Source organism: Eutrigla gurnardus, assembly GCF_963514095.1.
Source record: "Eutrigla gurnardus genome assembly, chromosome: 9".
Taxonomy (NCBI): Eukaryota; Metazoa; Chordata; class Actinopteri; order Perciformes; family Triglidae; genus Eutrigla; species Eutrigla gurnardus.
The window spans coordinates 5,230,633-5,241,729 of NC_139923.1; the positions used below are offsets into that span (position 1 = coordinate 5,230,633).

General features: G+C 41.4%; 1 protein-coding gene across 1 annotated transcript; it reads right to left on the reverse strand.

Moving 5' to 3' along the window:
• Positions 1 to 435: 435 nt before the first annotated feature.
• On the reverse strand, positions 436 to 10,257 carry cln6b (CLN6 transmembrane ER protein b; the record flags this gene model as incomplete). The annotated part of the gene is made up of 8 exons (XM_084017878.1): positions 10,073 to 10,257; positions 7,633 to 7,753; positions 6,857 to 6,955; positions 6,577 to 6,765; positions 5,480 to 5,535; positions 5,236 to 5,358; positions 1,227 to 1,355; positions 436 to 583 (listed from the first exon to the last, which is right to left on the reverse strand). The coding sequence occupies exons 1-8, from the start codon at positions 10,210 to 10,212 to the stop codon at positions 436 to 438; spliced, it is 1,005 nt and encodes a 334-aa protein (XP_083874004.1). The 5' UTR covers positions 10,213 to 10,257.
• Positions 10,258 to 11,097: the final 840 nt, after the last annotated feature.

The following is an 11,097-nucleotide window of genomic DNA, read 5'->3' on the forward strand; positions in this document are numbered from 1 at the left end:
CAAACATTAATCAGTAAACAGAAACTGTGGAATTTATTTCATGTTCGAAGATATCATGTGCGAAGGCAGTAGAAAAAAGGAAAGTTTGGTTTCAGAAATGCCTGCAGGGGAAGTTAAAAAACAAACAAGAAGATATATTTATGCAAATCACACATGATACTTTATCATACCTTCCAGCACAACTTAATAATGAATATAGTAACACTTTGCTAAGCCCCGCCCCCTGTTACTACCATGGAGAAATATTATCTAATTTTTGTCAAAACCAAGCAAATAGAATGATCTACAATCTGCATTTGAAGGATCAGGAATGTCAAACAGGTTGAAAAGATAGAGGCTAACATGTAAAAGCCAACCACCACATCATCTGGTGATTGAGACAGAAGACGATGAAATTGAAGAACATAGCTGTTCCACGTCAAAAATGAGTATACTTTAAGGTGAAATGTAATTTAAGTATAGCAATGTATATACGGCGCGAGGCTGTGGGACGTAGATGAGACCGGGGTGCTTCTTCCTCAGGATGCTGTCGCTCCACAGACACGCCACCCAGACCGCCACCAGGAACAGAGCTGCAGAGAAACTAACAACCAGAGAGACACATTTTCGTTGGATCAGAATTAACTCAGGACTGGGATTCCATTGACATTAATGTGTCATTAATGTTTGTGGTGGGACCAGCAGATACAAAGTTTAATCCACATGGACCACCACATCCTCTTTGACTCATCTCCGTACAAGACTTGAAGTGATGTGGTCCATGTGCTGATAAAGTGCAAAGACCCGACTCGGCAGCTTACAAGTAGCTAGTTTACAACAACAAAGGCCCAACCTCCAGGTCTGAAAAGTGAAGCCAAACTGAAATGCCTTAAAGTTGCATTCTCTTTACTGGCCATCAGGGGGCGACTCCTCTGGTTGCAAAAAGAAATCTGAAGCTGTATGTAAGTCTATGGAAAAATTTCCCTACTTCTCACGTGATTTACTATCTTTGTAAACATGAGTTTATGGTCTCAATCTGTAGTTTCAAGTCTTCTTTAATACAGCATGATGTTCATTTAAATGATGAACTCGAGGCTTCAAAATCATAGTACCAACGGGTGACGTAGCCATGAATACTGTCTGTGATTCAACCAAGCCAGTCTATTTGAACATGATTGGTTTAAACTACTAGTACAAATGGATAACATTTTTTATTTCTAAAACCGGTTATAGAGATTAACACCTACCTGTAGAGCATGAAGAGGCCGTTGCCGTCAGGAACCATGCCCAGCCTCCGTTGGTGCATCACTGTGGCGGTCATGGCGAAGAAGGTGAAGATAAAGAGGATGAAAGTCTGTCCCTCAGTGATCAGGTACCTGGTAGGGGAAACAGGAAGTTAGTGGATCTGTTCACAGCGCTGTGAGCAGAGAGTCAGATTGTGTTTCTCAATGTCAAGGAAGGATCCTTCAATGGGTGAATTTCAGCGATGGTTCGTCTCTGAATCCTGCCGAAGGACTGTTCCAATGTCAAGGATCCTTTGAATTCTGCTGAGGACAGAGTCTTTCTTTCACAGGATTCATGTGTGTATTCTCTGCCCTCCTTAAACACCCACAATCCTCTGCGCAGCATGCATGTCCTGTCCCATTGTGTGAAATGTAAACGTTCTGTTATTTCACCGCAGCAGTCGCAAATCTGTTACTGAACAAAACCTGAGGTGAGAAATTACGATGACTACGGTTTTGAAGCCTCGAGTTCTGCATTTTGGCCATCACAATTTGGATTTTGGCCATCACCATCTTGGAATTTTTCAAACCAGTGAAGGAAGTGACAATATTTGGACTGGAGCAATGGATTGATCTGACGAACAAAAGCGGCAGAGCAGCAAACTTACTGTAGCAAAGCTTGGCGTTTGGTTTGTACACACCATCAGATGTTGAAGCTTCCTTGAAGGCTCTAAGGAACGTTTTTTTAACTGTTCCCACCATCCACATGTTCATATATAGTATGTCCTGTGTGTGTGTTTCCTACCTGTGTTTAACAGAACTACATTTATAATGTTTAGTGTGCATTGCAAAAATCTGTAGAAATGCCAGAAAATAAGTCAAATTATTGACAGAAAAAAGTTTTCTCTGGTACATAAGATTAGTTGTGAAGCTAAAAGCTGAATCAGAGTGACTGAATAAATAATGACGCACATGAAGAGCTGAAAACTGTCCACACATTAATACATCAAACAAGAATTTTAATGTGAGAGATAGTGTTTATATTTAACACTCGAAACTCCGACATGGTTCTTGAATTCTGCTTTGATCTGTAAGTGCTGTCCTCATTAAGCAAAGTAATAAGTAAGCAACACCTGAGAACCAGCATCAATTATTACACACACACACACACACACACACAGCCTCAGGGTTTGTTCATCAGGCTACAGTTTCACTTCAGCTGCTGAGAATATCATTCTGAAAATTAAAAATAAACGTAATGAATCAGTGGCTTGTTGCTATCTGGCACACTGACATAATTAAGAATGCACAAAATAGTCTGTATGCATACTAAAATGACTTTAATTTGTCAGTCTGCCATTGATGGACGACTCAGACGAAGTGTACTTGGGTGAGATACTGAACCCCAACCCAAGACTTTTCCATCTGCAATAATAATAATAATAATAATATAAATAATAATTCGTTTTATATAGCGCTTTTCCAGGTGCTTAAAGAAGCAAAAAACACTTGGTGTGTGAATGTGTTAGTTAGAGCCTGCAGGCCTCAACTTGCCATCAGTGTATGAATGTGTGTGAATGGGTGAATGTAGACATGTAGTGTAAAGCGCCGTGAGTGGTTATAAAAGACTAGAAAAAACCTATATAAAGCAGCTCCATCTACCAAATATCTGGAACTGTTCGCAACTGCAAAGCATTCAATTTACAGACAGTGGAGAGAAAAAGATAAGCATTAATGGCACATACCAAGGGATCAGGGGTCCTGACTTATACAATAAAACACAAAACGATCACAAAGAGATGCCAAATTAACACAATATACAAAACAAAATGACCAGAAAGAAGTCTGCATTTTGTAAAGACATGCAAAACTACTGGAAATGGATGCAAACCCTTCACGGTCTGGGCTTTTTGGGTGGATAATTTCCTGTTTAATTTTGTAGTTTTGTCCCCTGTGTGATTTCCTGTCTCGTACTTTCTGGTCCTTGTTGTTTTCGCCGTCTTGACTCCCCCACCCTCTAGTGTTGATTCCCTACCTGCCCTAATGTGTCTCACCTGTCCCTCGTCCCTGTGGATATACAGTAGTTAGTCCGTGTGTTTCCCTGTCTCTTAGTCGGATTGTTGTAAATGTTGGTTTGTCCCTGCATACTGCACTACCCTGTTTTCCTGGGATTATTTGTGTTCCTGTGTCCAGCCTCCTGTGTCCCTTTTTTGGGGTTTGTAAGTGTTTCATTTTGAATGTTGTTTTTTCCCTTTTGGTCAATAGCTTGTCATGGATTCTTTGCTTGTTTTTTCCTGTTTTCTCGGCAGGGAACCAGTCGACCCCTGAGCTCCTGCTTTTTCCTATTATGATGCCAGACATCCATCTGGATGGGAGCGTTTCTGCATGTTAATGTACCAAAGTCTTGTTTCACTTCCTTGTCAAAGACGAGCTGTTTGATAAGCTTTCCTCTGGTGACGATCCAAACCCTGAATATGTTGAATGTTAATGTCGTGAGTCAAATATATGGTTTGTATCAGCTTCATATCACGCAAACACAATGCTACGTGATGTAAAAGATAATACTTAAAACTACTTACTACTGTGCTCTCTTGCCTAGCAGGTCTCCCTGGACCGTGGTGGAACCTGATCCGGACTGCACCGATGTTGTGGTCTTGTTTGCCTCTTACTGCAAGTATTTTTAATTAAAGTAATTGACTAAAATTGGCATCTCTACTGTCACTAACTTGACTACTCCTGGGATCACTCATGGGAGTCTGGCTATGCTTTCTGGTCCAGCAGAGTCCACTGAGGTCCTGACTGATGCAGACTGCTAACTGGCCTGATGCTGGAAACACCACATTGTAGCTCCACCTGCTGCTGTGTGACTGCTCAACTACTCCTGCTTTCTGGTCTACGGCGACGTGGTTGGGATGGATCCATCTCGGCGTGGCTGTGCCTGCTGCCATGGACTACTACTGTTGATACTATTGCTTCTGTTAATGCCACCAATTCAATTCAATTCAATTCAATTTTATTTATAGTGTCAAATCACAACAGAAGTCATCTCAGGACACTTAACACATTGAGCAGGACTAGAATACGCTCAAAATTTCAAGAGTCAACACAATTTCAAATTCCCAACATCACGCAGGGGCAAGCGTTACAGCGACAGTGTACTACTATTAATGCTACTACTACCATACTACCAACACCAAATGCAGTTGGAACCCAAGGGCCTGGGCTGCACCATATTTCTGCCTAAAAGCCTATTAAGGCCGTTTTTGTTGCTGTAAGGCTCCTGGGTGATGTTGGGACTTTGAAAATGTATTAACTCTGGAAATCTTGAGCGTATTCTAGTCCTGCTCAATGTGTTAAGTGACTGAGATGACTTCTGTTGTGATATGACACTATAAATAAAATTGAATTGAATTAAATACTTAAAATGGATGCAACACCAGCACAAAATATGTAAAGCAACGGAACAACGCGACAGAACATCATAACGTATAACAACATAACACAACGGAACATAACATAACAACGCAACGTAACATATCGTAACATCATAAGGTAACAATGCAACAACGAAACATAATGTAACAATGCAATGTAACAACATATCGTAACATAACTTAACTTCATAACGTAACAACATGACGTAACAATGCAACGTAATGTGACAACATAACATGACAACATAACGTGACAAAGTATTAGTGTTGGTTTCACAAGGGACTCTGTGTCGTTAGTCCCTAGTGGACTTTTTCTCTTATTATATTATATATTATACCGCATTACTTTGTTATCATGTAGCAGTCGCTCGTCGTATTACATCCCTCACTCTGAATGTAAAAAGCCGTCATTGAACATACCCATGGTTTGCAGAAACGTACAATGCCTACAGTCTTTCCTGGTGACTGGGCAGGGAGATAAACTACGGAATAATGACAAGGTCAGTGATCAGCAACTACTCGTGTTAGTGCAAATCGTCTCATTCAGGGATTGAACCTGTGACTCTGTGTAAAGAACTCTAGCAGTAAAGCAGTCTGACCAGTAGTAGGCGGCACTAGGAAGAAGTAGCACCCACGCTGCCAGCGGCATCTTCTCCTCCTGTCTCCGGTGACTGAAACAGCCACTGAAGAAGAGGAAGAGGACGAGAAACAGAGGAACATACCTGGAGGTAAGAAGGAACACATGCAAAGACAAATGCTATGAAATGTCACATAGAGCGAGGTGTTTGGTGTGACTGTCCTAAATGAACATATGTAAGTTACAATAAAACATTTTCCTCTTACCACATCAGGTGACCTAGAGTGTCGTCATAGTAACACAGGAGCTCAAAGGCATCGATCTGCAAAATAAAACAATACTCATCTTATAGACTTGAGCCTTTATCAGAACTCATTACACTCATTATGAACACTACAAAAAAAGAGTAAACACCAACGCTGTTTTTAAAAGTTCTGGTAGAATTTAAAACTGTACAAATGTGGTCTGTAAGCATCACAGCGAGTACTTTTGCATCCCCTTGCAATAGTTTCTCGTACACTTCCATTAAATCACACTTCATTTTGCAACCAGATGAGTCGCCCCCTGATGGCCAGCAGGGAGGATGTTTGTTTAAGGCATTGTATAAAATTTGTTTTGTTTATTATTTGTTACACATCCTGTTAACCTTGTTTAAGCGTTTTGCTATGTGTGTGTTTTGTGTTTTACATAGACAAAACATGGTATTTTAATAGTAGTTCATTTCTGACAAAGCCGACATTGCAACAGATATTTTTTGTTGTAAAATAGTAATAATTAAATTATTTCCAACGTTTGCTTGTCTTAGATCCTGAAGAAGGAACTGCACGTGGGAAATAATAATCCCCTAAATAATATCTAAACAACAACACATGGAGGTGGGCGTGGTGCAGCATCTGGCTGCAGGAGAGAGAGGCGGGTGGAAGCGGAGTGACCCAGCTGCATGTGATCTGGGTGATTGACAACCTATGATTGTTCACAGTAGGTGGTGGAGGCGAAGGGAGACCCTCACCATGAGGGGGGACTGTAGCGACAACTGTGGTTTTGGTCCCTGCATCATAGTTGGGTGACATTTTTAGACAGGGACACTTCACTGAGCTGAGAGAAGCCCTGGTGGCTACAGTCCATGCCACAACATAACTATTATTAGTACTATGGTTCTTGACGGTCATTTATAGATATTTGTTATTTGTTTCACCGCTAGCTGAAAGCATCAAGAACAAACCTGATTTCAAATGGCGATTGAAGGGCGTTCATAGATCCCTAATTGAAAATATAAATGTTCCTCCTAAGGAAAAATGTTTTCACCAAACAAACAAACGGACAGAATATGTGAATGTTCTGGTTCAGGTTCAGAGGAACCCACCAGAGACGACGGTTTGAGGTTCCTCATGACTGGATTCTCTCTGACCGACAGGTGCAGCTGGTAGCCAATCAGTAGGAGCCGTTGCGTGATGGAGTCGACCGCCAGGTGGAGGCTGGTTCCCATGACAACGGCGATGATGCCAAGGTGGACAGCAAAACGGGGCATTGTCCTGGGGCTGCGTTCAAGCATCTGCAAAGAACAGATGATTGTGAAAATCATCTTTATATTTGTGTGTGTGTGTGTGTGTGTGTGGGGGGGGGGGGGGGGGGGGTTCAGTTACGTTGAGCAGGATGAGCGGCATGCTGATGTTGTACAGAAGGTGGAGGTATTCTGCAGCACCAGGACGGTTTGGAGGAAACCAGTCTGCTGGGAGAACGAGCTGTAAAAGATTTAGACAGATTTGAAGATTTAAAGTTTAGTCCCTTTTAAAGACTTTCAACTCAAGGAGCATTATGATTATGAACAAGCTGTGTCGCTTCTCTCAGAAATACTTTAACCAGGACTGGGTTGCACCACAAAAATCTCTGGAGGATATTTTAAGAAAGAACGTTTTCTCCCTCCTTAGGACATGTAATCATGCATTGTGCGGCGATCGATTCTGGCCTAGCTCATCTCGAACAAGCCTACTATCTCCGTGTCTGTGGCGACATTCCCACGCTGACTCACAATGGAGGATCAACAGGCAGAGAAAGAAGACCATTCAACTTCCAGTCCAAGAAAAAGAAACAACAAACTAATGGAAGTGAAGAAGGAAAGTCATCAAGAAGCAAAGTGACCGCCAACGAGGGAAAACCATGGACCTCCTTCCATGTGGAGCATTTGAAGGCATCACGCAGATGAGAGACAGTCACACTGTTGGTGAGGGAGATGAGTCCCAGAGGCTCGCCTGCAGTTCCATCTACCGCCACAGAGGCCGCTAGAAGCAACGCATCTCACATGTTATGGACTGCCACTTTAAATACAAACAATACATTTCTTTTTAAATTTCTGGCTGAAATGATCCTCCATGAAGGAAGAAAAATAAATAAGTGAACTGTGAAGTTTGTCTCCTGTTACCATGACAACAGGCCGCCCCACATCCAGGATCCAGTTGTGGACCGTAAAACCGAGCCATAGGTCCAGGCTGAAGCGAGGCTTCAACATAGCCGCGTCCGTCTCCACAGAACGAAACGAGCGGCTGCAGAAGAAGAAGAAGAAGAAGAAGAAGAAGAAGAAGAAGAAGAAGAAGAAGAAGAAGATTAATGTGGACAAAGGTCTCTTGTCTGGTTTACTAAAGCAACAACCACCGACTCCCACTGCCTTCTAGACGTGTGCTGCAGTGAAGCAGAGCTTAAATGCTGTGATCAATGATGGGTTTTGCCTTTCAAAATATGAAGCAGTAAAGTACATAAATAGTCACTCCAGAGCATTATCAGCTCAGTGAATGTTTAATTCACACAAACGTTCATATTTCCCAGAGGATGATGTCATAGGACCCTCTGCGTTTTTCTCAAGATCAGCCTACTGGCTAGAACTGGTTTGATTCGGGACACTAAAAATGATATTATTGTTAAAGATAACACAGATCTGCAGGCGGACTGAAGAGGTCTTTCTATAGAAGAAAAAAGGACTGAACAGTCCTGGAGCCATGAGGAAGTTGTGACCTGACGTATGGTCTCCTTTGAAAATCCACAAACTCTGAGAAAGTGGATTCGGTCCAGGTCTAATCTCATCCACCCATCCGTCACACGGATCGAGGCTAACGTCCTGCTGCTTTCATGTCGACTCAGCATTCATCATGTAACCAGGTTAGTCCCACTAAGGAGACAGACACCATTTTAAAGATGGACACCAGCAGGATTGGACCGATCCCTTCTTTAGATTTGTTGTAACAACCAAAGCTTTATTAATGTAAATGTATTTATGTATTTATATGTTGTGAGTGTATTGTATATATGGCTAATTTAAAGTGATAGTTTGGAGTAAAAATGCACCCTAGGTCATTTCCACCATGACATCCAGCCAAATACCCCCTCAGAAGCATTTTTAGCGATGGTCAGCATTGGTCAAGATAGGGCTATCAGCCGAAAGGCTTAGTACTGGCGCTATGGTACAGTGTGTATATCTCATAAATTACCCCACTAATAATGCATGGAATGTTACCAAACTTCTGCAGTAGTACACATAGGGTCTGTACTCACAAAACGAGGCATTTGAAAGTTTGTAAGTACACAAGGAGTTTATTTAAAAGAACACTTGCCTGATAGCTTCTATCCTCGGCTGCTAACGCTAATGCAGCGTAGACGCCACTTCCGTGTTTACCCAGCCGATGCCGTCACGCGAGTTTCACGTGAGAGTATGAAAAAGTTTCGCTGAGTTTTTATAAATGCTTGTATTATCAGGTCAACACATTTTTATAAATGCTTGTATTATCAGGTCAACAAGTGTTGACAAGTGTTGACCTGACCAGTACTAAGCCATTCGGCTGATAGCCCTATCTTGACCAATGCTGACCATCGCTAAAAATGCTTCTGAGGGGGTATTTGGCTGGATGTCATGGTGGAAATGACCTAGGGTGTATTTTTACTCCAAACCATCACTTTAACATCTGGGCACATATGACATTGGTTAAAATGAGCCTGTTGGGTAACACTGGCACAATTACAGTGATGTCCATCAATTTGTCCACTGAACATTTTTCATATTGAAGAATCCAAATTAAAATGCTCATTTAATAATAATAACAATAATAATAATAATAATAATAATAATAATAATAATAATAATAATAATAATAATAATAATAATAATAATAATAATAATAGGGCTGCACGGTGGTGTAGTGGGTAGCACTCTCGCCTCACAGCAAGAGGGTCCTGGGTTCGATTCCCGGGTCGGCCCGGGTTCCTTCTGTGTGGAGTTTGTATGTTCTCCCTGTGTAAGCATGGGTTCTCTCCGGGTTCTCCGGCTTCCTCCCACAGTCCAAAGACATGCAAGATGGGGATAGGTTTATTGGTGACTCTAAAATGCCCATGGGTGTGAATGTGAGTGTGAATGGTTGTCTGTGTCTACGTGTCAGCCCTGCGATAGACTGGCGTCCTGTCCAGGGTGAACCCTGCCTTCGCCCAATGACAGCTGGGATTGGCTCCAGCCCCCCCGTGACCCTAAATACAGGATAAGCGGTAGAAAATGGATGGATGGATAATAATAATAATAATAATAATAATAATTATTATTATTATTATTATTATTATTATTATTATTATTATTATATATATTTATTTATATATATATATATATAATATTGTTTTATTTTCATAATGAGGATGAGTACTTTCACTTTTGCTACTTTATTAAAATGCAAATACTTAAAATACTTTTAATTAAGTAAATATTCAACTTTTGTTGAAGTTTGTCATTTCATCTATGAAAAAATGTAAACTGATCTGTTACATGAATACGGCTGGAATAGTTGATGACAGGTGGGATTCATTATGAAGAATTCAATTCTACAAACCTGCACATGAAAGTTGCTGCGTGCAGAGCTGAGTTCTGTCTCTTCCGGCTGATTGACTGCATCTCTTTTTCCAGCTCACCGTCTCCTTGTAACTGTGATACTGTCGGAATACTAAAATACACTTTAAACAGCCACAGCATCAAGCATACAGTTAACGTCTCAGTGAGAGGTCACCAGTCGAGATAATCCTTCTGCTTCCATTATTTATCTTGATTAGCTCTCATAGAAATGCTCCTCTGTGATGTTTCCTTCCTCGTTGTCTCCCCTCTTGACTTTTCCTCATGTTGCTGTTGAAGCCCTTTCGTTCGCCCTTGAAGTGAAACGAGGCGTTGTTAGATGATAAATAACCTCTGAGTTAAACTGCGGGCTGATCTGTCTGCAGATAAGCCCGTAAGCTGTATAAACCCTGCAACGTTTTATTAGACAGCATTAATCTGGTTTCACGTGAAGAGTCATCATCTGACTTATCTCAGCTCAGTTAACATGCATCACAACTGGCTGCTGAGCTGGGTCCCAATTTATATCAGCGTATACTCTAAAGTCGGCTATCATACTGTCAGCCTTCATTTAGCAGGCAGGGGACAAAAGGTAACAAAAATGATTTATTAAACTAACAAACAAAGTGACAACTTAAGGAGACCACGAGGGCAAAAACGGCATTCAAAAAGACACTTATGAACCGGAACTGGAAATGAACAGACATTTACAATGACCCGAGGGGGAAACACACAGGCAGCGGTGGAATAGAAGGAGGGTTCCTAACTGAAGTCCTATCACAGCACTGTGACTGAATGTATCATGAATATTTCACCATCAATAACTCGGCAACAGCCAATGAGCCACACACACACACACACACACACACACACGCACACACACACACACACACACCATTTTCATTGCCTACTTATTCCCATTCAGAGCTACTTTCATTGCACTTTAGCTGTGGAAGAGATTGATCCAGTGTCCCACAAGAATCACATTTCACTGTGATTGATCAAACTCAAGTCATTCCTGAACAGATT